Source organism: Carcharodon carcharias, chromosome 6 (genome assembly GCF_017639515.1).
Source record: "Carcharodon carcharias isolate sCarCar2 chromosome 6, sCarCar2.pri, whole genome shotgun sequence".
Lineage (NCBI taxonomy): Eukaryota > Metazoa > Chordata > Chondrichthyes > Lamniformes > Lamnidae > Carcharodon > Carcharodon carcharias.
The window spans coordinates 120008885-120036394 of record NC_054472.1 but is presented as its reverse complement, the minus strand read 5'-3'; the positions used below and the strand labels follow the sequence as shown (position 1 = coordinate 120036394).

At 45.2% G+C, this 27510-nt stretch overlaps 1 protein-coding gene across 2 annotated transcripts in view; it reads left to right on the top strand.

Annotated features, from left to right (window-relative positions):
- The window catches only part of colec12 (collectin sub-family member 12), a 239021-nt gene that overhangs the window by 188460 nt on the left and 23051 nt on the right, over positions 1-27510 (top strand). For both annotated transcript variants that reach the window (XM_041190038.1, XM_041190037.1), the window contains 2 exons: positions 10428-11474; positions 13773-14219. In XM_041190038.1, the coding sequence (XP_041045972.1) occupies positions 10428-11474; positions 13773-14219 (1494 nt within the window). The remainder of the gene's footprint in view (positions 1-10427; positions 11475-13772; positions 14220-27510) is intronic.

Below are 27510 nucleotides of genomic sequence, written 5' to 3'. Positions count from 1 at the left end.
AGTCACCGGCCGCCATCCTGAGAAGGAACCCTTATCCCCACTCTCTGCCTCCTGCCAGACAGCCAATCTTCTATCCATGCTAGTACCTTGCCTCTAACACCATGGGCTCTTATCTTACTGAGCAGCCTCCTGTGCGGCATCTTGTCAAAGGCCTTCTGGAAGTCCAAGTAGATAACATCCATTGGCTCTCCTTTGTCTAATCTACTCGTTACCTCCTCAAAGAATTCTAACAGATTTGTCAGGCATGACCTCCCCTTGATGAAACCATGCTGACTTTGCCCTATTTTACCATGCACTTCCAAGTATTCTGAAATCTCATTCTTAATAATGGACTCTAAAATCTTACCAACAACTGAGGTCAGGCTAATTGGCCTGTAATTTCCCGTCTTTTGCCTCATTCCCTTCTTAAACACGGAGGGTTACATTAGCGATTTTCCAGTCCTCTGGGGCCCTCCCTGACTCCAGTGATTCCTGAAAGATCACCACTAACACCTCCACTATCTCTTCAGCTATCTCCTTCAGAACTCTGGGGTGTAATCCATCTGGTCCAGGTGATTTATCCATCTTCAGACCTTTCAGTTTTCCTAGCACCTTCTCCTTGGTAATGGCCACCATACTCACCTCTGCCCCCCGACTCTCTTGAACTTTGGGGATGTTACTCGTAAAGGATGAATGATCTCCTTTGTTCCCCCAGGGTAAGTCACTTTTCTCATCACTATCAACTCACACACTCACAAACCCATCACACATCCACAGGAAACTTACTCACTGTCAGTTCGAGGGACATTATCCATTCACTCTCTCACAGACACCTTCATTGTCATTAGCCTGTCCATGGGACCATTCACCACCCACACATGCCAGACATACTTATCATCTGGCCTGGCATCCTGCTTACACTCTCTCCATCTCTGCTCATGCAGGACAAGCTGGCACACAACAAGAGGGAGAGGTCACAGACTGGTGGAGGAATGCCTGAAATAAATGTCCTCATGTACTTTGAAAATAGAGCCATCCAGCTGGCTGGCAATGACCGGGACTGATCCTGTGCTGACGATGAGGTCAGCGCTGCTCTACCTAGTGAGGGTCCAGCAGTGCAACATCCAACAGACAACCATGCTGTGTGTCCTGTTTCGCAGGCCACTGCCAGGCACTAATTATTTCCCCTTGCTTCCGCAGGCACATCTGGGAAGCTGCCAACGGAGTCCACAACCCAGGGCCTCCAAGCAAGCTCCGAAGAAACCTCTGAAGATGAATCTGAAGGCACCCTCCCTGAAGTCCCGTCACAGCGTTCACCCACACTCTCCACCAGCACATAGAGACACACCTCAGTGGGACCTAGCTTTAGAGTGGCCTCAGGATCACATTCTGGTGAGCACATCACACTTTCTGATCCACCACAGACAACGACAGGGACTTCCCAGGTCCCCAGCACTTGGAGGGCTGCTGGAGGCCAGAAATTTGCTGAGTCCGACTCAGATGACGAGCCTCTGGACTGGGTCATACCTCAGTTACTGGAGTTGCTAAAGCAAGCTCGGGAACATCAGGAAGGGATGTGCGCTGCACTCCTCAGATTGCAAGGCAGGATGGAGGAGTTTGTCCATTTTCAGGCTGAGGTGATAGCGCTTGCATGCCAACACATTAAGGTCAACACTGGTAAGCTGGCGACCGCCGTGGGGACCTTGGTCCAGGACACCGCTCCAGCACAGCTGCGCGACCTTAACTCCATCACTGACACCATAGTTGGCCTCCAACAGTACGGACGCGAGATGGGTATGGGGCAGCTCGATCTCACTCCAGCCACCCCTTCTCCTCACGGAGTCAAACAGGGGCCCTTGGGCACCCATATGGAGGAGGATCAGCAGGGGCCATCCACCTAGCTGATTCCGGGAGTGTCCAGCCGATCCGAATCCCCTCTTCCTGTGACCTCTGCAGCTCCAGCTCCACAGACTGACGAGGGTGCCACTGCCACACAGCGGGACCCTGAAAGCAGGCCGGGGCCCTCCAGAGGACGCCTGCCAAGGTCATTACAGACACTGCGTAGCAGTCAGCAGGCTGCCTCCACCTCCGCTGTGGGTGTCGGGGGAGCACCAAGACATAGCAGCAGGGTTAGGAAGGTTAAGAAGATGTGGTTGCACAGCCTGAGTACGGGTGTTAATCACTTGTACATAATGTTCACTATTTCAAATAAACTCTCAACAATATTTCCCTGCCTATGGCTCCTTGTTCTGATGAGTAGTGTTCATATCACTAGGTGTGAAACCTTGGTTCCTGCACAAGATAAAGGCAGATGTCTCAGTCCAGGGCCTCGTCCCTGCGCTTTGTGCAGCCTTCAGACCAAAGTGATGGTCCTGGCTTCACACTCCCTGGACATATTAGTGATGCCTCCACCTCAATGGTGCTTGTCTTTGCTGCCAGAATTTCGTTGGCAGGCATCACAGAGTTCCATCATTCTCTCTGTGTGCTTTCAGCATCTGTAAGGTGAGGCTGGCCCCCATCTCTTCAGCTTCTGTGACCGGTGACACGGTGTTCCTGAAGGGGTCAGGTGCTGAAGGCGGACAAAGGATCAGATGTTTCTAAAGTTTCACGACTGCGTCTCCATGATGTGACCCTGATCACAGAGCGCAAGTGAGCTGCTCTCAGCAAGACAGGAGTCAGACATTCTCAGAGGCTATGTGAAGATCTATTGAGTTTCTTCACTGCATGTCGTCATTATCCTCCTGCAATAGAGCTACTGTTAGGGCCAACATTGTGTCTCCATGACGGGAGCATTATCACAGTGGGTATGTGTGTTGCCATAAGTCAGACTGGAGTCAAACCTCAATTTGAGGGTCTATGGCATCTCCTCACTGCATGTTGTCATCATCTTCCATGAATCTAGTACCTATGAAGGCCTCCTGATTGTGCCTGCCTCGTCTGGCTAGTGTGAGGGCCTCATAACTGTCATCTTTGCCTTCAAGGACCTCAGCCTCAGCCCTGTCGACGCCCTCCTCATTGATGGAGACCTCCACCTACTCCATCTCCTCCTCAGCCATTTGCTCTCCCCATTGCAGCGCTAGGTTGTAAAGGGCGCAGCAGATGACGACAATGCGTGACACCCTCTGTGGACTATATTGCAGGGTTCCACCAGACAGGTCCAGGCGTCAGAACCTAATTTTCAACATCCCGATGGTTTGCTCCACCAAGTTGTGAGTTGCAGCATAAGCCTCATTATACCTTCACTCTGCTGCAGTCTGAAGTCGCCGAGCGGGTGTCACCAGCTACAACCTCTGTGAGTAGCCCTCGTTCCTGAGAAGCCATCCCTGAAGCCTCTGTGGACCCTGGAAGACATCAGGGATCAATGACAGACTGAGAATGTAGGAGTTGTGGACACTCTCTGGAAACCGTGCACAGACCTGCAGGATGTTCTTGTGGTGGTCGCACACCAGCTGAACTTTCAGTGAGTGGAAATCCTTGCGGTTGACATAGTTGACCACCTGTTGTGACGGAGATCTGAGTGCCACATAAGTGCAGCCAATGGCTCCCTGCGCCTGTGGGAAACCTGAGACCTGGGCAAATCCAATCACTTTTGCATCCTGGCTGCCCAGTTCTTGGGTGAAATGCACAAAGTTGTGTGCCCTCATGAAGATGGCATCTGTGACCTCATGGATGCATTTGTGGGTGGAGGCTTGTGAGATCTCACAGAGGTCACCTGTGGAGCCCTGAAAGGAACCACTGGCGTAAAATTTGAGCACTGCGGTCACTTTCAGAGCCACTGGCAGTGGATATCCTCCATGTCGCCCTGGCACCAAATCCTGCAGCAGGTGGCAGATATGACTGACCAGTTCCTTGGACATGTGCAGTCTTTGGTGACAGTGGTTCTCAGTCACCTACAGGAATGAAAGGTGTTGTCTATAGGCCCTGAGCCTAGATAGGCGCCAACCATCAATGGCTCACTGTGGCTGTTCAGCAGCATATGCGGGACTCCCAGCCACCCCTTCTTCTGAGGGTGCTGCTCCTCCCCCTGTGCAACTAGGTGCCTCTGTCACCCTCTTCTCCGTCATCTTCGCATTCTGTATGCTACAAGGCACACAGCTAGGTCACCAGGCTCCCTGCTCCTGATGGAGTCCTCCTGCAGAATGAAAGAGAGATGCGTGGGTTAGCTTGGGTGTTCTATGGACCTTTCTTGGTTAAGTCTGGAGGCCTCTTAAGTACTGGCCATCACTTGGATGACCAGAGTTTAGTGCGCTGCATGGCTGCCCAAAACCCCTACCACCTCCGCCCCACTCCACCTGACCGATTGGCGGCTGCTTCTCCCACTGGACTGCATGCTGTGCTCTCAGCCCAAGCACAGGCATTCTCCTAACCCGTACTGCAAGACTGCACTGTTAGCTTGAACCATGTTAGAGACTGGTCCAAACCAGGATGCTGACATTGCAAGGGACTGTGAGGGCCTCCACCAGTGACTGGAGAGGAGATTATACAACGTGCCCAGTCACCCAACTGTTCTGCAGTCCACTAAAATGCTCAGATTGCAGTCTGTGCCCGAGGGGTGAAAAACTGTGGAGTATTTGGTGACACTTTCATGCCTCTGCGTTGCTTGGAGGGCAGATGAGCTAGAGGCCCGACTCCACGCATGTCAATGTGGCTGCGTCTGAACTGTCTCAGCTGCAGAGGAATGGTCACTTTATACAATGCTCCCCTAATGCTTGGCTGCTTCTCTCGCCCCCCCCTCACCTCCACATGTGCTTGTGCACTGCCTCCAACTGCAGGGCAGCCCTTGCCCCTACCCCCCCAAGTTGCCTCAGCCTTGAAGTCCAATAGGCGACCATCGCGAGAACTCCACAACACCTCCGAGTTCCCTCAAAGTGCAACCTGCCGAGCGCACACCTTATGAATGCTGTTGTGAAACACGTCGGGGAGTTGGTGGGGGGAGGGTGGGATGATTCCAGCAGACTAGCCTTATAATGACATTCTGATGTATTACAATGAAGCTCTCGGCGTCCGATGGCGGGAAACATAGACCCCCCCCCCTCCATCGACAGGCTGAATGGATGATCACAAACTGGTTTCACAATATCGTGAAACCGATTTCTGGCCTTCTCACCATATTGCCCACTCACACTGCCAAATACGCCCAATGCCAGCAGGCATGGAAAATTCCATCCTGAGACTTTTTTTATAGCTGCCAACAAATTACGAGTTAAAGCCATACAGGAGACCAAACAGAACGTTAGAAAGTTGGTGAGTTTGGCGTGTATTCAGAGGTTCCGGATAGGGGTCAGTTAGCATTACCGCATTGATGGATCCACATAGAAACAGTCCTATCGGATGGAACTTTCAAGGCCAAAGCTAGGCTTTGAAGAATGCTTAAAGCTAGGCCTGGGGTTTTGAAGAATGCTTAGGAGATAAAGAGGTCAGAGTGGACTTTCCCACAGCAGGAAAGGTAACTTAAAGAATTGTCCTGGCCCTTTTTGCAACAATGTTCTTGGGAATGTCAGTCAATAGACATAAAAGTTACATTTCTGCAGGGGAATCACCTCCAGAGGGAAGTGTTTCTCCAACCTCCTCAGGAGTCACCAGATGTAGAAAGAAAAGTTTGAAAGTTAAATAAGTATGTCTAAGGTTTGAACAATGCTTCCAGGGTATGCTATTTTTCAGTTAGGTCAGATTTGTTAAATTTGCGCTGTTTTAATTGAAAACAGATCCAGCTATGTTTTATTGGTGCCATGCCCGGAAACTCTCGGGCATCTTCTTATGTGGTGGTACTAGCAAGCTCAAAAAAAAATGTTATTGACAGGATTAGAACAGAATTTAAGATCAGAAGTCAGGCTTCTGGGGACTTTAGCTATTTTAGGTTGGAAACAAATCAATATGGTTTTGATGTTACATCACATCAACAATCTTACTTAGAAAGTGTTAACCCTATCACAGTCAATCATGCCAGGTCCTCACCATCCCTGGTTAACTAAAAAAGTTAAAGACAGTATCAAAATTAAAGAAGAAGCATATAATTATGCAAAGATAGGTGGCAGGTGAGAAAATTGGAAAGAACATAAAGAACAGCAAAGAATGACAAAAAGATTAATAAGGAGGGAAAAATTGGAGTATGAGAGAAAGCTACCAAGTCATATAAAGACTGGTAGTTAGAGTTTCTATAGATATTTAAATAATAAAAGAGTTAATAAAGTGAGCATTGGCCCTATTGAGAGTGCATCTGTGGAATTGATAGTGGAAGGTAGGGAGATGGCGGATGGATTTGAAAAGGTATTTTGCTTTGATCTTCACTACAGAGGACACAAGTAACATCCCAAAAATAGCTGTAAATCAGGAAATGGAAGGGAGGGAGGAACTCTGGAAAATTACAATCACCAGGGAAGTGGTAGTGAGCAAATTGTTGGGGCTGCGGGCTGACAAATCCCCAGGTGCAGATGGACTTCACCCTAAGGTCTTGAAAGAAGTGGCTAGTGTGATGGTTGATGCACTGGTTTTAATTTTCCAAAATTCCCTAGGTTCGGAGAAGGTTCCAGTAGATTGGAAAATAGCAAATGTAACTCCTTTATTCAAAAAAGGCGGGGAGACAGAAATCAGGAAACAGTAGGCCAGTTAGCCTAACATCTGTCATAGGGAAAATGTTAGAAGCTATTATTAAAGAAGCTATAGCAGGGCACTTGGATAAGTTCAGGGTATCAGGCAGAGTCAACATGGTTTTGTGAAAGGAAACTCATGTTTAACCAACTTATTGGAGTTCTTTGAGGATAAAGGAGGACCAGTGGATGTACTGTACTTGGATTTCCAGAAGGCAATTGATAAAGTGCCACATCACATCAAAGATTATTGTAGAAAATAAATGCTCATGGTTAAGGGGGTAACATATTGGCATGGATAGAAGATTGACTAGCTAACAGGAAGCAGAGAGTTGCATAAATGGGTCTTTTTCTGGTTGGCAGAATGTGACACGTGTTGTGCCACATGGATCAGTGCTGGGGCCTCAACTTCCTACAATTTATATAAGTGACTTGGATGAAGGGACCAAAGGAATGGTGGCTAAATTTGCTGATGACACAAAGATAGGTAGAAAAGTAAATTGTGAAGAGGGCGTAAGAAGGCTACAAAGTGACATAGATAGGTTAAGCGAGTGGGCAAATATCTGGCAAATGGAGTATAATGTGGGCAAGTGTGAAGTTGTACATTTTGACAGGAAGAACAAGAAAGAAGCTTATTATCGAAATGGTGAGAGATGGAGGAGCTCTGAGATTTAGACGGGTCTAGTGCATAAATCACAAAAGGTTAGTATGCAGGTACAGCAGGTAATTAGGAAATCTAATAGAATGTTATCATTTATTGTGAGGGGAATTCATCACAAAAAAGGGAGGTTATGCTTCATTTGTACAGGGCATTGGTGAGACTACACCTGGAGTATTGTGTACAGTATTTGTCTCCTTATTTAAAGAAAGATGTAAGTGCATTAGAAGCAGATCAGAGAAGGTTTATTAGATTAATACCAGAAATGGACGGGTTGTCTTATGAGGAAAAGCTGGACAAGTTAGGCTTTTGCCACTGGAATTTAGAAGACAAAGAGGCGACTAAATTGAAACATTTAAGATCCTGAGGGGTCTTGACAGGTGAATGTGGAGTCGATGTTTCCTCTTGTGGGAGAATCTAGAACTAGGGGCCACTGTTTAAAAATAAGGGGTCATTCATTTAAGACAAAGAGGTTTTTTTTTCTCTCAGAGAGTTGTGAGTCTTTGGAATTCTTCTTCAGAAGGCAGTGGAAACAGAGTCTGAATATTTTTAAGGCAGAGCTAGATAGATTCTTGGTTAACAAGGGGATGAAAGGTTATCGTGGTCATCAGGTATATGGGGTTGAGGTTACATTCAGATCAACCATGATCTTATTGAATGGCAGAGCAAGCTCGAGTGGCCTGCTCTTAATTCATATGTATGTATGTTCGTATGTAAAAAAATGCAATTGCTCCCAAAGCTGAGACAGAGTAGCTGCGAAGTCTAATTGGACAATTGAATTGGCTGGGCACACACAAGGCCGGATGCCAGTTTTGATGTCTTAGAATCAAGTACTGTAATGAAACATCCAAAGGTCGAGGACATTTTATGGGCAATCAAAACATTAAAGTAATTAAATATGGAGAAATGTGTGCTGAAATTTCCATCTTTGGGTGACCGAAGGAAGATAAAATTGATTATTTTTAGTGCTGCCTTTCATGCAACCCTTCATGATGGGCTTTTGAGCGCAGCTGATTTTATAATATTTCTTACAGGAAAAGTGGGAAATGTTGCCTCTTGGCTTGGAAAGCTAAGAAAAGAAGGAGAATGGTAAAAAGTACTCGGGCTGCTTGAAACTCTTGCACTTGTTGATGCAGATGACAATGCATTTTTTTTATCAAAGCTATTAGGGGAAATTCTGTATCAAGGAGATGCTGAAAAAACTATACCTGTTGTATGTAATATAGATAATCATTCCCTTTGAGATGGTGTGCGCTCCAGAAAATGTGCGAATGAGAAGAGATTAAGAATTGATATCACAAGTTTGAAAGAAATGGCGGGGGAAAAATAAATCTCCAAACTTAAATGGGTAGATAATTGAGGGCCGTCCATTGTCTGACTGTTTTACCAAAGAGGCATTTTCAGTGAGAAGTTATTGGTAGTCTTCGAAGGATGCTTCATGATGTAACTCTTGAGAATGTAAGATTTATTTCTCTTCCTTCAGTTTTTTAAAAATCTTGTCTGTAAATATGTACTTTCCCAAAAAGAAAAAATAGAGAGGAATCTGTTAATGTTGCAAATACTGTGACAATTGAGTGCATGCTCTGGTTGTGATTAAGAGCAGCTGATACTAACTGGGAAAAGGTTAGGGCACATATACAAGAGCCAGTTTCCACCTGTGGTGGGGGAGCTGTGTGAAAGGGAAAAAAGCAGTCTGCACTGATGTTATACTGAGTTTTGTGAAAAAACCCAAGTTGAAAACAGACTGGCTTCAGCTTCTTCCTTTGCCAGATGTATGTTCACCAGATTAACACTGTTCCTGTCCCAAAACATCTGCTGCTGAAATCCTCATCCATACTTTTGTCAGCTCATCCATGCCTTTGTGGCTTTCCAAAGGTTTTCTCACCAGCCTTCTAACTTTCATCAGCAAACTGGAGCTGATCCAAACCTTTACTATCCGTACCCTAAGTTTAAAAATTCTTTCTTGGGATGCAGATATCACTGGCTAGGCCAGCATTTATTGCCCATCCCTAATTACCTTTGAGGAGGTAGTGGTGAGCTGTTTCTTGAACCACTGCAATCCATGTGGTGCAAGTACACCCACAGTGCCTTATTTTTAACGGTCCATCAAGACCCAATATCTTGAAAAATAATGGCCCAGATCTTTCAGTCTCTGGATGGTCATACCCCGGAGGTACCCAGGAAGATGTGCTGGGGGATCCCTCGGAAGACCCAGTGCAAGGACTCTGCAGGAATTACCCATTGGAAGTTTCAACTTCCGATGGGCAATTCCCCTGCGTTCAGAACCCCCCAGAACCTTCTGAGTTCAAGTCGGAGACTTCAGAGGGTTCCAAATCACTTACCTGGATAGTTACCCAGGAAATGTTAGCAGGAAAAAGCATATCTAACTTCTGGGTAACAGGATGCAACTGACTCCTTCCCCCAACTCCTTAACTTTTGGCCTCCTTCACCCCTAACTGTTCCAACTTCCCTGACCCTCCAACATCCCCCATCCTCCATTCTCTAACCCTCTCACTCCCCCCAATCATTCGACACCCCCCCAACCCTCCAACTCTTCGCAGCCCATCCAACTCTCCCCCACCCAACCTGACCCGACCTCTCTACCCTACTACCCTGTGATCTACTCACTCTGTCACCCTACCCACTTACATCACTCACATACATTCAGTAACACACTGAGAAGCTATGTAAATGTCTCAAAGCTTTTCAGCATGCTCGTGAACTTAGCAAAATACTGCAGCTAGTGTCGTAAAAAAGGGGGCGTGGCTTAGCTTCCCCTGACAATCATGCCCTACAAAGAAGGACTCCTAGAACTGGTACACTTCAGATTTCTGAAGAGGTCAGTTCGGAACTCCAGGTCAGTAATGCAGAGCTCTGGCACTGTTTAAGAAACGAAATAGGAGCGGAGCGGCAACCCAAGGGTGATTGCCACTCCTCAGAAGATTCATTACAATGTGTCTTCTGATTATTCTGTAAAAATTTCAGTTACCGTTTTTCAACCCAGGTAGTGAACGTGTTGGTTTCCATTTCGAAGTGATTCTCACTCAGGTGTATTACACAAATTTAGTGTTCATTAAACAGAAAGCCGTACATCACACAAGGAGAAGAAAATTAATTTAACCGCATCTGCAGAACTGTTTCTCCTTTAATTCCATTGTGATTACCCATTCTGTTATTGCTCATAAATTTACCTTGTCTTCTAGATGACCAGACTGGTGTGAAAGATCAAAGTACCACTACAGAACTATCCAAATTCAAAACAGATATCCAGTTTCTTCAGAACCAGCTTGGCGATATTGCAGACAAAGCCTCCAGAAACAAAGTTTCACTGGACAAGCTACAAGAGACAGAACAATCAATGACAACCAACCATAACTCACTGAAAAGCTTGTTGGATAGCAATTCAAGGTCTATCAGAGACATAAACCAGACTTTATTGACATACAGTAGTTACATTACCAACCTGGAACAAATCTCTGGTAATCTGCAAAGTGACATGCAAAGACAAACCAAATCTCAGAGCAAAACAGCTGTGAATCTCAGTCAGTTAAATCAGACACAGATTCAACAAAGAGATTTATTCAGTGCACTGCAAAAATCTGTTGATGATAGCAGTCAGTCCATCCAGAAGATAAGGAATGATTGGCAGGCTCTCCAACAGACCATGCTTCAAGCACAAAAGGACACAGACTGGCTGAAAGAGAAACTGCAATACCTGCAGTTACAAGCAGTAAACAACTCAATCATGGTGACTGGGAATAGCGACACTTTGGAAGATATGAATAATCAATTGAACACTCTCAGTAGTCAGATGGCAAATATTAGTTTCATGGCTAACATCCATGAAGAGAGTCTCAAGGATCTACAGCAATATCAAAAAGTTAATGAAAACAAAACATCTGCCAGTTTTGAACAACTTGAAGCGCGCATGGATATAAATGAGAGAGACATCAGCAGTATTATTGGGAATATTAGTTGGACTGTGCAACATCTTCGATCACTGACAAGCAATTTGAATGATATAAAAACCACTTGTACCAATACATTGGGTCAACATGCGGACCAACTAGCCATCCTGACCACAGACATGGACAATGTCCGTGCGGACAGCTCTCTCCTTAAGGCACAGCAAGGCGTAATGAAGGCCAGACTGGATATTGAGGTTGGCAACTTGTCCATGATCATGGAAGAAATGAAACTTGTAGACACAAAGCATGCTCAGCTGATTCAAAACTTCACAATTCTTCAAGGTAAACATTTTCTGTGAATTGTTCAAAACTATAGTGAAATGAGTTTACTTTAACTCAATCTAGTTAAGACTGTTAATTTTAAATGTAAGGGAACTTACTTGAAAGGAGCCAATTGTTATGATGCAGCAGTTGGTAAAGGCTGTTATTTAAAATGCCAGAGGGAAGCTTTAAACAACTGTCATAACCTATTTATCAATTAGTATGTTTTGAGATGCAGCTCTAAATTCAGGAATAAGAACACCAGTTCCCAAGAGGTTTTTATAACAAACTAAATGAGATATTTATTAATTTACAACAAATTAAACATATACACATGGCTACAAATTAGTACTATCATAACTTTATAACAAATTCCCAAATTAATCTTCACTAAGGCAACAATAACCAATAGACTTAACGAGACACCAGGCAAAGCATTTTCACCTTATGAATGCAAAATGAGGTTCCTTTCAATTTGGTTCCTTTGTAGACATTTTTAGGCTTACAGCTGCTTAAATGTCACATGCCTGTGCTCTGCACACATAAACTCCCCTCAGGTTATACCCAGGTTATACTTTGAATGTAATTTTCATTGTATCACCAGGCCCTTTGAACTCTATCTCTTCTAACAATAAAGCCCCTTTCATAGTACCAATTTTAATAGTAATATAAACATATTGCTTGGTGTCTCCTAGCTAGGTGCAAGATTTCACTCCCACTCTTGAATTCTCTGTTCAACAAAATGCAAGTGTACCTCTACCTCTGTTTACATTCTCAAAACTACAATACATCAATGCATCCAGATCAACTGTCTTTAATCCAATTAAACACACACAGACATACCCACAGACTAAACCTCTATTTTAGAAAAATAATAATTTCCAATAACATTATATACATTAAAAGCTTCATGACACTAATGTTGAATCTTTGACCATATTCACACATTTCATCTATATATGTTAATATGCTTCTTTATAGTACTTTACAGGATTATATGACATAATAGCACAAACTGGTGTTTTATTTTAAACCATTGAAAAATTATTTTCCCACAAGATAATGGAACAGATGACCAGAAAAAGTAGTCAATTCTAGGTAAATTAAATAAGAACTGGATCATCAACTTTCAAGAAAGGGTATGGAGGTTTACAGAGCTATCAGTTCATTTATTTTAATTCCAGTCGGCATTAAGAAGGATATGGAGAGATCTTTTGAGTGAGAAAATGTCTAAAATTGAAATAGTTGGGTATAGAGTGTGAAGCAGAGGACTTGATAGGACACAGCTTCCTGAGTATTTTTATCATTACTCTGACAAATAAAGGTCCAGAAATCTAAATTTTGGGTGTGTCATTGACATATGGTTTATCCCCTGCACCTGAATGTGAGGCATGAGGCTCCATAATATTGGATCTTGGGCCTCATTTCAGTTGACTTTCAGGTAAATTGGTCTGGGGCATGGGTCTGCAATTGAGTTTGGAGTCTGGGCATCAAGGTCAGGGATTGAGTTCAGAATGAGGACCAGGTCTGGGAATCATGGGTTGGGTAGGGAATTTGGGGGTTGGGGCTGGGAGCAACATAAATAGTGGAGAGGGGGACGGCAATATGGGAGCTGCTGCTGTGATGGAAGGAGAAGCAACAATGAGCAACAATGATGGAGGGAGGAGTGACGATGGTGGAGTGGGGGTCATGGCAATGCAGTGAGGGGAGCAGCAATGATGGAGAAAGGAACAATGGCAATAGGGGAGGAAAAGCGATTGGGAACTGATGGCGAAGAGAGGCGGAGAAGTGGCAATTGCTGGGTAGGAGTGGCAAGGAGTAAGAGAGTGACAGCAATGGGGGATAGGAGTGATGGCAATGCAGCAAGGGGAGCAATGGTAATGGAGGAAAGGACCAGCATCAATGATGCAGGGGAGAGTTGGTAGTGTTGGGAGGGTGGGGACCAGTGGTTACATTAATATAGGGCTGGGAGAAGTATTCATGCTCCTCCCCACACCACATTCAGGTCAGTGGGCCTAGCAGATCTTTCCCTGAGTGCAATCGACAAAGGGCTAGCAAAAGGAACTTTTTATTTTGCTGCTGATGCCACTAACTGCACTATGGGAAACCCTCTATTGAGGATAATTTTCACAGTGTCAATGAAACCTGCAGTTATCTGAGCCAACCACATACATGAAGGCCTTAGGCCTGCATGTCCACTTACAAGAAGGGTGCCTCCCATTGCAGTACCTCAGAAATCATGGATAGGTATTTAATAAATTAGTTTCTGTCTCTACAATGTGTACTAAAAAATTTCATTTTTCTTGAATAAACATTTAGGTCCTCCTGGCCCAAGAGGTCCCAAAGGTGACAAAGGAATACAAGGACCAGCTGGTACTAGGGGGGCAAAGGGACAAAAAGGTGATCGTGGAGAAGTTGGACGACCTGGATCAATGGGTCCAAAAGGTTCTCGAGGCCCACCCGGATCTAAAGGAGAAAAGGGCAGTCAAGGATATAGAGGCCTCACTGGCTTGAAAGGACAAAAGGGTTCAAATGGGAGACCTGGTGCGCCAGGAGCAAAAGGGAGCTTTGGACTGCCAGGTCTAGAAGGACCCGATGGCAAAGTAGGTCTTCCAGGACCACCAGGAGAACAAGGTGAACCAGGAGCAGCAGGAAGCAAAGGCCCGGTAGGACCACCAGGTATCCCAGGTCCAAAAGGCTCACCTGGTCCCCCAGGTCCCATAGGACTAATAAACCAAGCTTCAAACCTTCCTCCAAAACCAAATGGTAAAAATCTTTAACTATGTGCTCGAATAGAAATCTCCCTGGGGTACATTTTAACTTTCACCACTTGACAAAAACCTGGTATTAGTGGATCAGCCATCTGTTATATGATCTGTATGTTTCTCCTTTCAATTGTCTTCAGTGGAGCAGGACATACAACAGGCGGCTGAACTGGTATCATCAGTCCTCCACCCAACAGTGAGATCTATCACATTACTTATCTAACTGCCTGGCTCCAGAAATGTTACAAGAAACAACCATGATTAAAAAAATTGTGATATTTTATGTTTATTTTTCAGATTTTGTTAAGTATTTTTTCTGCGTACAGTCAGTTCCAATTAACAATTCCAAATGAAATTCATTATATTAAATAAGGTGCAGATTCATCAGCATGCCTAGGTCTTTGGAAGAATTATCCACAGCAAATTTGAAGTCACCCAAAAGTTAACTGCCCATCATCTTACTCAGACCAAGTCACCCATCACCCCTGTGCTCGCTGACCTACATTGGCACCCCAGTCAAGCCACACTTCGATTTTAAAAACCTCAGCCTTGTTGTCAAACCCCCTCCATGGTCTCATCCCTCCCTCACTCTAAGATCTCCTCCATCCCCACAACGCTGCAAGAAATTTGCATTCATTTAATTCTAGCCTCTTGAGCATCCCCAGTGTCAATTGCTCCACCATTGGTGGTCATGTCTCAGCAGCCTGGTCCCCTTCTGGGGCCATGGTGCCATAGTGGTTACGTCACTGAGCTAAGAACCTAAAGACCCAGGCTATTGCTCTGGGAACCATGAATTCAAATCCCACCATAGCAACTGGTGGAATTTGAATTCAATTAATTAAAATCTGGAATTGAAAACTAGTTTCAGTTTCAGTAATAGTGACCATGAAGTTATCACTGATTATTGTAAAAATCCTATCTGGCTCTCTAATGTCCTTTAGGGAAGGAAATCTGCTACCCTTCTGTAGTCTGGCCCACATGTAACTCCAGATCCACATAATCTTTACCCTTAAACCATTCAGTTCAAGGACAAATAGGGTGGGCAACAAATGCTGATATTATTAGCGATGCCCACATCCCATTAAAGAATAATGGGAGGAAAAAGCTCTGGAATACCCTCTCCACCTTGCTTTATTTTAAGATGGTCCTTAAAACCAAGTTTTGGCCTTGTGCCCTAATATTGCCATTTGTGGCTCATTGTCACATCAAGCAAATTTTGCTTGATATTTGAAGTGAAGTACCTTGGGACATTTTGAGACATTAAAGGTACTATATTAATACAAGTTGTTGTTGTTGTTGTTGTAGGAACATACTAGGCCATTCAACCCCTCAGGCCTGTTGCGGCATTCAGCTAGATCATGGTTGCTCTGTACCTTAGCTACATCTACCCCACTTGGTTTCGTAACTCTTAATTGCCTTGCTGAACTAAAATTGAATTAATCCCATTCCCTGCCCACTTGGATTTATCATTGATCAAGTGGGAAAATTGTAACTGGCTGCTTTTAAGTTTACTGTTGTTCTGTAAACAGAATTTAATACAGCATTAATAAGTTACACCAATGAACTAAAATTGTTAATTTAGTTTGTATAAAGATCCCATAAACTGATTACTTTCCCATATTCAGGCATTTTGGGGTCAGCTGGGTTCCTGACAGATAATAAGGAGATGATGATATAGTGGTATTGTCACTGGACTAGTAGTCCACAGTCCCAAGGTAATGCTCTGGGCAGATGGTAGAATTTGAATTCAATAAAAATGTGGAATTAAGAATCTAATAATGACCATGAAACTATTGTCGATGGTTGTCAAAACCCATCTGGTTCACTAATGCCTTTCAGGAAGGAAATCTGCTGTCCTTACCTGCTCTGGCCTACGTATGACTCCAAACCCCACAGCAGTGTGGTTGACTCTTAAATGCCTCTGAAATGGCCTAATAAGCCACTCGGTTGTATCAAATCACAAAAAGAAGTCGATAAGGAATAAAATCAATGAACCATCTGGCATCAACCTAGGCACCGAAAACGACAACGGCAAACTCAGCTACATTGATCTTGCAAAGGGTCCTTACTAACATCTGGGGGCCAGTGACAAAAGTGGGAGTGCTGTCTCACAGACTACTCACACAACAGCCTGACATAGTCATCTTCACGGAATCATATCATACAGATAATTTCCCAGACACCACCATCACCATCCCTTGGTATGTCCTGTCCCACCAGAGGTGGTGGCGTAATAGTATACAGTCTGGAGGGAGTTGCCCTGGGAGTCCTCAACATCAACTGCAGACCCCATGAAGTCTCATGGCATCAGGCCAAACATGGGCAAGGAAACCTCCTGCTGATTACCACATACTGCCCCCCTCCACTTCAACTGATGAATCAGTGCTCCTCCATATTGAACACCACTTGGAGGAAGCACTGAGAGTGGCAAGGGCGCAGAATGTACTCTGGGTGGGGGATTTCGATGTCCATTACCAAGAGTAGCTTGGTAGCACCACCACAGACCAAGCTGGCTGAGTGAAGGATATAGCTGCTAGACTGAGTCTGCGGTAGGTGGTGAGGGAAACAACAAAAGGGAAAAACATACTTGACCTCGTCCTCACCAATCTACCTGTTGCAAATGCATCTGTCCACCGCACAGTCTTTGTGGAGACGACGTCCCATCTTCACATTGAGGATAACCTCCAACATGTTGTGTGGCATTACCATTGTGCTAAATGGGATTGATTTTGTACAGATCTAGCAACTCAAGACTGGGCATCAATGAGTTAGCTGAGTTCCCCTGGGGTTGGTATTGTGACTCTTGCTTTTCCTGATATATATTAATGATCTGAAGGGGACAATTTCAAAGTTGCAGATGATACAAAAATTGGAAGCATTGTAAACTGTGAGGGGGACAGTGTAGAACTTCAAAAGGACATAGACAAGTTGGTGGAGAGGGCAGATAGGTGGCAGATGAAGTTCAATGCAGAGAAGTGTGACGTGATTCATTTTGGTAGGAAGGACATGGAGAGACAATATAAAATGAGGGGTACAACTCTAAAGGGTGTGCAGGAGCAGAGGGACCTGGATATATATGTGCATAAGACATTATATGTGGCAGGACAGGTGGAGAGAGCAGTTAATAAAGCATATAGTATCCTAGGCTTTATTAATAGGAACATGGAGTACAGGATTATACTGGCTGGAGTTCAGAAGAATGAGGGGGGATCTCATAGAAACCTATAAAATTCTAACAGGATTATACAGGGTAGATGCAGGAAGGATGTTCCCGACGGTGGGGTAGTCCAGAACCAGGGGTCACAGTCTGAGGATACAGGGTAGACCATTTAGGACTGAGATGAGGAGAAATTTCTTCACCCAGCGAGTAGTGAGCCTGTGGAATTCGCTATCACAGAAGGTAGTTGAGGTCAAAACATTGTATGTTTTCAAGAAGGAGTTAGATATAGCTCTTGGGGTGAAAGGGATCAAAGGATATGGGGAGAAAGTGGGAGCAGGCTATTGAGTTGGATGATCAGCCATGATCATGATGAATGGTGGAGCAGGCTCGAAGGGCCAAATGGTCTACTCGTGCTCCTACTGTCCATGATTCTAAGAGTAAGGAGGTTATGCTGAACTTGTATAAGACAATAGTTAGACCTTAGCTGGTGAACGGTGTACAGCTCTGAGTGCCACACTTTAGGAAGGGTGTGAACACACTGGAGAGACTGCAGAAGAGGTTTACAAAAATGGTTCCGGGATCAGAAACTTCAGTTATGAAGATAGATCGGAGAGGTTGGGACTGTTCTCCTGAGAGAGGAGGCGGCTAAGAGGAGCTTTGATAGAGGTGTTCAAAATCATGAGAGGGCTGGTCAGAGTAGATAGGGATAAACTGTTCCTGCACCTAAAAGGATCGATACCGAGAGGGCACAGATTTAAAGTGATTTGCAAAAGAAGCAAACATGATGTAAGAAAATACTTTTTCACACAGCGAGTAGTTAGGTTCAGGGGTGCACCGCCTGGAAGTGTGGTGGAGGCAGGTTCAATTGAGGCATTCAAGAGGGCATTAGATGATTATTTAAATATAAACAATGTGCAGGGTTACAGGTCAAAGGCAGTAGAAGGGCACTGAGTCATAATACTCATTCAGAGAGCCTGTGCAGACACGTGTGGTATTGCTGCTGGACTAATATTCTAGAGACCCAGGGTAATGCTCTGGGGACCTGGGTATGAATCCCACCACGCCAGATGGTGAAATTTGAATTCAATAAAAATCTGGAATTAAAAGTCTGATGACCACAAAACCATTGCCAATTGTCAGAAAACCCATCTGGCTCACTAATGTCCTTTAGGGAACGAAATCTACCATCCTTACCTGGTCTGGCCTACATGTGCCTCCAGACCCCATAGCAATGTGGTTAACTCTTAAATGCCCTCTGAACAAGGGCAGTTAGGGATGAGTGATAAATGCTGGCCTAGCCAGTGACACCCAAATCCCATGAACAAATAAAGAAAAGGACAGCAGATACATTGGAACACCACAACCTGGAAGTTGCCCTCTAAGTCATTCACCATCTTGACTTGGCAATATATCGCTGTTCCTTCACTGTCGCTGGGTCAAATTCCTGGAACGAACTCCCTCCCTAAGAGCATTGTGGGTGCATCTACGCTGCATGGACTTCAGCGATTCAAAAAGGCAGCTCACCACGACCATCTCAAGGGCAACTAGAGATGGGCAATAAATGCTGGCCTAACCAGAGACCCCTACATCCCATGAATGAATAAAAAAAGCACATCACTTTATTTGAGGGCCCCCAAACCAAGCTCCTGAGAAATCTGCATAGGTAGAGTTTTGGTTTTCCCAATATGGGGCTGCATTTTATGTTGCCTGGCTAGCAGGTGTGTAAGCAGAAGGGTTCATTAAATCCAGCGGGTAACCAACCTGTTGCCTACCCGCCTGCCCTACCTTACTGTAATTATACCAGTAGCAGGGGTGGCATTGGGTGGCTGATAGATCAATAGAGGCCCTTAAGTTGGCTGGTGGTGGGCAAGGGGGTCTTTCCTTATTATGGCCCTTGGGTCCATTGGAGGGCCCCCCACCAAGGGTTTACTCACCCACCAGGTTGCCCTCCCCCCATTGACTTCTCAAACCTTAGCCCTCCATCTCCCTCAGCGGGGTCTGCCAGCTTGATGCCCACCGAGATCCCAAACACTGACCCAGATCCTGATCCAATGCTGCACATGTCTGTCCCAAAGTATTGGAGAGCTGCTGGCCTCTGGCTAGCCTGCAGCTCACTGAGGCAAGAATTCCTGCCCCTAATGGGGCAGAGATCCTGGCTCTAATCTGTTAGTAGCAGCCAGGGCTCCCCTCAACAGGCTCCCGTCCGATCTTTCAACTGAGGGGGAGAGAGGATGGCGAGAATCCAGCACCTCATATAATTCAGCCCATGGAGTATGAAGTCCCCCTTGTAGGCAATGGGCCAGATTTTCATGCTTCTGTGTGAAAACAGAGGCAGGGGGATTTCAAAATGGTGGACAAAATCAAATTTCAGGATACTCGCCGTACTTCCATTGTGTGAGATTTTTAAGGGTGCAGAATAAAGGTGTGGGTAGCGAGCCTGCACCCCACCCTTGCCTGCACTGTTACAGGATGTGCATTTTACACCCATGCTATTTCTATGGAATCATGCCCATTTTGGTAGGTGATGTGGTTCACAGCACCTCAGAGGAGTCATGAGCCAAAGGGAACCCTAATCTGGAGTTGGGAATCTTTTGACAGGTAAGTTCAAAATGTGTTGACAACTACATATTTTATAACATAATGGTGTATAATAAATTAAATATGCTTTTAATACAGTGATTAATGATAGGGCTTTGTTTAGGAAAGGTAAGTGACCATTAAATTGACTAGCACTGTGAAAGTGTTCAGTTGCATTGGAGTTCAACAGTACTGAGACTCAGAGTTGAATGTGTCAGTTTTCTCCGTGATTTAATCTTCACTTTGGTTGACACTCTAGCCATCTTTTGAACCTTTGAAATAGATGAACAGATGGATGACTTCTTTAATTGATAGCCCAGCCATCTGTTGAGCCTTTGAAGCAGTGGAATAGACGGTTATCTTTTTGGGCTACTTCAAAGACATTAGTGTATTCAGATCTGGAGGCTTTGTTTATATTGCTTTGTAATGGAATCCCAATATGAATGCTTAGCTGAGTTCCAGACCCACTAATTAATTCAGCTCATTACAAGTTGTTGACACAGCTGTCAAGGGGACTGTGAGTTCATTTGTCTTGAAAGTTTTATGACCATTTGAAAGAATTAGGTTTATCTGAAGTGGTTTTTGAATTACTTTGTTTATTTTGACAATTAATGAGCTCCTCAAAGGTTTCCCAGTATTATAATAAGGCTCAAGAGACCTGTACATAGTTGATACTGGGTGAGTGGCATGGAGGGGTGAAAGTATATGGGGTGAGGGTGGGCATGGGGTTGAAGAGGCATGGGATGGGTGAGTGGGCATGAGGGCAAGGAGGTATTGTGGGGGTATGGAGGGGGTTTATGAGGATATGTAGGAAACATGGGGGTATGAATGGGATATGAGGAGCATGGAGGGTTATGGGAGCATGGGGATTTATGGGGAAATAGGGTATGGAGGGAGCATGGAATATGGAGAGTCATTGTGGGTATGGAGGGGGAATCTGGTTAATGGGGCATGAGGGGGTAGTAGGATGAGATTTTAGGGGGTCTCACACTCAGCTGCCAACCTGAGCTGATGTCCCTGGGAACTGAGGTGGTGTTTCTAACCTGCCTGCCCTGGCATCTGCCCACCTCCGTTCCTGCCTCAGTCATGCTTCTGCAGTTGGCTGTCCCATCTTTAGCCCACCACCACCACCCCACAATGAAAGTAGCCTGGGCAGGCACTGTTGGGCAGGAGGTGAGATCAAGACCTCGGACCATCTTGAAGATAAAAATCCAGGCCAATATGTCTAAACATATCTAAATATGTTTCGATGCAGGTTAGCAGAGCAGAAGGTTTAATGATACCCAAGTGTTCATGTGGAGCATAAATACCTGTCTAAACCAGTTGGGCCAAATGGCCTGCCTCTGCTTCATTGAAAATCCATTTGGGGGTTGCTAGTGCAGCCCACTGGTAAGATTCTTGCTTTTTCTCAGGTCAGAGTCAAGTTAACCATTAGCCACTGACTTGGGAGATGGACTTTCTCCAGATCACAAAGTTAGCTGCTTATAGTCTCAGTACTAAGGGATCAGTTTGCTGTATTGGTGGACCTGAAAAGCAACAGGCTTGGATACCTTATGAGGTTACAGTGTTCCATTCTTACTGCCCTTTTTGCTGCTTCTGTGTCTTTCTGCAGAGAGCACTTAGAGATTAAAAGTAGACAGGTTCTCCTACCATGTGGCTTCTCACAGTTCCCTTTTCTAAGTGTGGTTTTAGGTTGATTAACCTGTTTTATTGTTTGAAGACATTCATCATGAGGGGGGCTGAGACAATCATCGTCTTTGTTTCAGAAAGACCTATTCAATTCAGGAATTTTTTTTGTTCTCGCAAGACAGTGTAACTGTTTTTGAATTCACAGATCAGGTCAGATGACCCTCAATATCCATCTTTTGTGACACATATTGCCCATTTTTTAAGGGAAAAGTCAGTTCCAAAAAATTTCACAATGAGTAAAGTTCATATTTTATAAGATATAACATGCCTTTACAGGGCATGACACTAGTTTGCCACCAAGTGGACTTGGTTCCAGACTTTCATTGCCTGGTGTGCCATCTTGAAGCCAAGTCAGCTGAAAAAAGACTTTAATTAAAACACACAACCCTTCCAGCAAGAGGAGAGTCATTGTTTAGTCATCAAACAGCTGCCAAGGGAGGTTTCATCCAATACTAGATGGACAGTAAGGTATCAGGAGCTCAGCAGAAGATGAGCAGCAGAACTGGCTACTAATGTATATTTCCATCAACCTCTTGATCACAACATGAATTCATACCATACCCCATTGACCACTGGCTCCATTAATTGGAGGTGTGGAGCTTCAGTAGCTTCAGCTTGATTCTGTACAGCTAATCACTATAGGAACCAAATCCCTTCTACTCCCTCTACTAGTGTTGCATCCAAGTTCATATTAGACCAATCATATACATTCTTCTATATGTGCTCCATCACACTTCCTTCCACAAATGTCCTCACACTTGGACAAACTGTGGCCAAGATTTTTTTGGTCCCACCCACAGCAGGAATGACCGTGAGCAGAAAGGAAAATTTGATGGACCAGCCAAAGGTCCGTTGACTTCTGGAGGGTGGGGTGGGGGGCGGGGGCGGTGAATTTCAAATTCCAGCCAGTACCTCACAATCTTAATACAGTCCTATCAGAGTCCAAAGGTTACATTGAAACTGTGCCATTAAAGAAATAAAGTTGTTGTGTAATCTAGAATGTCCAAGAAGATTCTATATCTGAAGTTAAGTATTAAAAAAAGCAGCTGACTGGTGCAGGATACTACATTCCAAGCTGTGTAATAATTAGCAGTTCCTTATAAAAAAAATGTAAGGTATGAACTATAAAGTTGGAATAGTCAGATGTATTGCATAATATTTTCTAGTCCCATTAAATTGTAGACCTTTGTCTGTCATTCCAAACTCCCTTCCAATCATCAACCTCCCTTTCTTCTCAGGGGTTATTTTTGTTCGATTATGTTTCTGTGAAGCAGCTTGAGATATTTTTCTATGTTAAAAGCATTATATAATGACAAGTTGATCGATGAATCAGACAAAAGTCTGAAGGAAATATAGGAAGGATGATTAAACGCTTGCTGAAAGAGTTGGGATGTAAAGAGGGTCTTAACAAATGAAAAGGAGGCTGAAAGGCTTTGGCAGAGAATGCCAGAGCTAAACGGTTGAAGATATGGCCGCCAATGATGTGGCAATGGGAGTGCAGGAGGCAGAAGAGACTGAAGTTGGAGGAACGCAGAGCACTTGGAGGGCTGAAGGAGATTACACAAATAGAGAGGGTTGTGGTCATAAAGGAATTTAAATAAGAGAATGAGAATTTTAAATTTGGGATGAGAAGCCAATATCGTTCAGCAAGAACTGGGGTGATGGAATCCGAAGCTTGTCTTGAGGTTAAGTAGGACTTTGGGGCAGAAAATGGTCTGATTCAACCTGAGATGGTGACCGAAGAGGCGGATGGAATTGATTGCAAGGGTACCATTTGTGGTAGGGTCAAAGAGAATGAGCAGCATGTAATGGAGGAGAAGAGGGTCTTTCCCAGTGGCTGGAGAGCCAGCAACAACCCCACGTCACCTCTTTTAGGCAAGGCCCACCAAATTAAATGTCACTCAGGCACTTAACTGGACAGCATCAGGCCTTCCCAACACCCGAGAGGCGGTGGCTGCTGCTAGTATGACACCCACCTAAGGCCTGGTATCGTTACTGGATCCCAGGTCACAAATAACTGATGGCAAGAGGGGACTGCAGGGTGGATGCCGCAGGGAGGAGGGTCAGCGGCAAGGGCAGGGAGATAGCTGTCAGCAGCTGCTACCCTCCCCCACCCCTGTCCTTCCAGATGCTGTATCTCTTGATCAGGCACTCAGTGCCTTTGAACAAGAGATGCTTCCCATGAGCTCACAAGCAACCCTGCATGGGTTTACTTGGCGTGCCCCGTGCATGGCCAGGCACTCGCATGCCACTAGGCTAATACAGTGGATGAAGCTCTTAAGCATGCAATAATTAAGTGGACCGGCCTTCCCACCATTGACTCAATCAGGTTGGAGGCAGGAAGGCTACGGGGGCCCACCCTTCACTCTCCCACCTGATTAAATGCCCCACCACCACCAATCTCCACCCAATGGGCTTTGGTCATCCCTATGTTTTAATATATAATTATTACTTAAGATGATGGAACTGTTACTTCAATGCTTTTCAAAAGGTTGCACTAGTCTAACATGAGTATTGAAAGATGCCCTTATAATTACCATAAAATATAAATTCATAAGAAAATTAAAGATACTATATTTATAAAAATGTGCTCTTGTCTGACTTAATCGAAATAGCCCACAAGGAAGGCTATGTTTTCAAATGGTCGAATAATCCAGAGTAACAGTAAATTAGAAACTAGCCTTTCCCTAGTGGGAGCTTTGTTGAAATCTAGCTGAGACTGATAGGCATTAAGAAATACAAAGTTTATAAGATTGTTTTGTTTTAGGACTGTATCCTTAATTTAGGTAAAATGGAACAATGAAGGGGAGTCATGTGACCTGTTCTGAATACTGCTGGCAATAAACCTGGATAGTTCAAATGTTAAAGATTAAGAGGGGCCCTGGTTGTTTTACTAGGAATAACATGCAAGGTATTCACACTTGCAGACAATGACAGAAGCATCTGTACTAACAGTCAATAGACTGATAGGCCTGGATTTCCATCCTCGAGGTGGGTAGCAGGAGTTAGGAAAGTTCCCGTCTTGGCCCACTAGCCTCAGGGAAAAAGCGGCCACAAAGGCAAGATCTTCATTGCTGGGGGTCGGGTGCAGGTTGCAGTTGGGCTTGCTGATTGGGGAAAAATTTTGGAGGCAGCCACAATGGCTGCCGGATGCAGAGGCGGCTGTTTAAAAGGCCTGCCTCGGTACTTTGGGATTTCGTTCCAGTTGAAGTAAAAACACAAAGGCCCTCCAGCTCTCGCCCCTCACAACCTCTCACCCTCTAAACACCCACCAGAATCACAGAATCACACAGTGCAGAAGAGGCCCTTCGACCCATCGAGTCTGCACCGACATGTGAGAAACACCTGACCTACCTACCTAATCCCATTTACCAGCCTTGGCCCATAGCCTTGAATGTTATAATGTGCCAAGTGCTCATCCAGGTACTTTTTAAAGGATGTGAGGCAACCCACCTCCACCACCCTCCCAGGCAGCACATTCCAGACAGTCACCGCCCTCTGGGTAAAAAAGTTTTTCCTCACATCCCCCCTGAACTTCCTGCCCCTCACCTTGAACTTATGTCCCCTCGTGACTGACCCTTCAACTAAGGGGAACAGCTGCTCCCTATCCACCCTGTCCATGCCCCTCATAATCTTGTACATCTCAATCAGGTCACCACTCAGTCTTCTCTGCTCCAACGAAAACAACCCAAGTCTATCCAACCTCTCTTCATAACTTAAATGTTTCATCCCAGGCAACATCCTGGTGAATCTCCTCTGCACCCCCTCCAGTGCGTCCATGCCATCTCATGCCCTGCACCCACCCCCCCCCCAGCTCCTCATGCCCCCATGCCAAGCTCTGCCCTTCAAGCAACCCCCTAATGTTGCATAGGGAGTGTAAGCATGGACAAACGGCTCCTGAGTCATCCCAACTCAGCAAAAATCCAGGCCTTAGTCTCTAAAGTCCCAAGAAGATGTTAAGAATGTCAAATTTTGTAAATAGTTATACGTCAACCATCTACTTAATTTTAAGATAGAATGGAGTTGGGAGTCTAAGGACAGCTGATTAGCATTTCTACATGGATACAAGACCTATGGCCAGGATTTCCCGGTCGGTGAGTTGTGGGGGGGGGGGGGGGGGGGCGGCGTCACCGCGCCCTATTTCAATTTTCAGGTAGGTGGGAGCGCAGCAGAATCAGCTGTGCGCCTGCCAACCTGTCAATGGCCAATTGAGGCCATTGACAAACTCATTAAAGTAAATAGTGGACCTGCCCATCCAACCTTAAGGTTGGTGGGCAGGCCGGGAACCCTCGTGGGCATTAGGAAAAGCATGAAACCTCATCCACGGGTGGGATAAGGTTTCAAGTAGGTTTTAAAAAATGTAATAAAAGTGCCTTTGAAAGAGATGGACATGTCCCAACTCATGTGACAGTGTCACATGAGGGGAGATGTCAGGGAAATTTTTTTTTCTATTTTTAAGATTTTTTAGTGTGGAGCCGATCTCCCTGAGGCAGCACTTAGCCTCAGGGAGATGAGTGCACTCTTTCATGCGCATACGTGAAAGAGCGCACTCTCGGCTCAGGGAATCCCCTCCCCACCCGCACAGGGAGCGCATAGCGCTTCCTGGCGAACATCACGCTGGGTGGGCTTTAATTGGCCCACCCACGTAAAATGGTGGTGAGCCCCCAATTGGGGGCGCCAATTGGAGGCGCGCCACCATGTGCCCGCTCCTAAACTTGCCACCTGACAGCAGGAAAGTTCTGCCCTATGTGATTCATGTTGCCATGGAGATGGGTTTTGAGAAGAAAAGGGTCCATTGGAAGCCATTTGATCAGTTTACAGGCTTTCCAAAAGATATCCCTGAAACTCCCAGAGAGGTCAGTCTGCCAGGATCTGATAGAGAGAGAGAGCAGCTAGAGGAAGCCAATCTCTATGGCTCATCATTCAGGAAAGCAAGTGGGAGCTCACTCTCAGATTGAAAAGACTAAATGCTGGAATTTTGCCCTCGAATGGTGTGCGGGTCCCACTGGCTCGGCAGCCAGCTGACCCCCGCCACTGAAATGGGGCCCGCCGCCATTTTGAGTGGGTGGGTCAATTAAGGCCCACCCATCTGCATCCCCGACGGGAAGCGCTATGCGCTTCCTGTTCCACGGGGGAAGGGATTCCCCATCTGTCAAAGTGCGGTCTTTCATGCACTTCTCCCTGAGGCAAAGTCCTGTCTCAGGGAGAATACTGAAAGTGGAAAAAACGTTAAAAATAGAAACATTAAAAAATTATTAACATGTCCCCGTCATGTGACAGTGTCACACAGGATGAGACATGTTAATAAAGAACACATAAACTTTATTAATTTTTTACAAAATGGACATGAAACTTCATCCCACCAGTGGATGAAGTTTCATGAATAATCTGGAGCCTGCTGGGGCTCCTGGCCTGCCCACCAGCATTAAGGTTGGCCAGGCAGGTCTTTAATTACTTTAATTAGCCTGTCAATGGCCTCAATTGGCCATTGACAGGTCAGCGGGTGGACAGCTGATTTCACTGTCCGCCCGCCTTCCTAAAGATTTAAATGGCCCAGGATGATGTCGGGGGTTCCTCCCGACGTTGTCCCGTGTCATTTTCCCCTCTTCAACCGGGCCCCACCCCCAAATCGCTGAGGGGAAAATCCTGGCCCTAGCTTCAGCTAAAGGGAATATCTCTAGGAAAATCCCTCACTGCAAACAACAGTTCAGGGGTAAAAAGTTACCAGGCTGGGAAAGGAACGGAACAGAAGTAAACTCTCAGGAGTTAAGAATCACTTTGGACTGGTTCCAGGAGAATAGATTGTTTACTTAAGAGACTGTCTGAAGTATAATCGTATCGTGGGATTTTCGGTTGGGATAAAAGT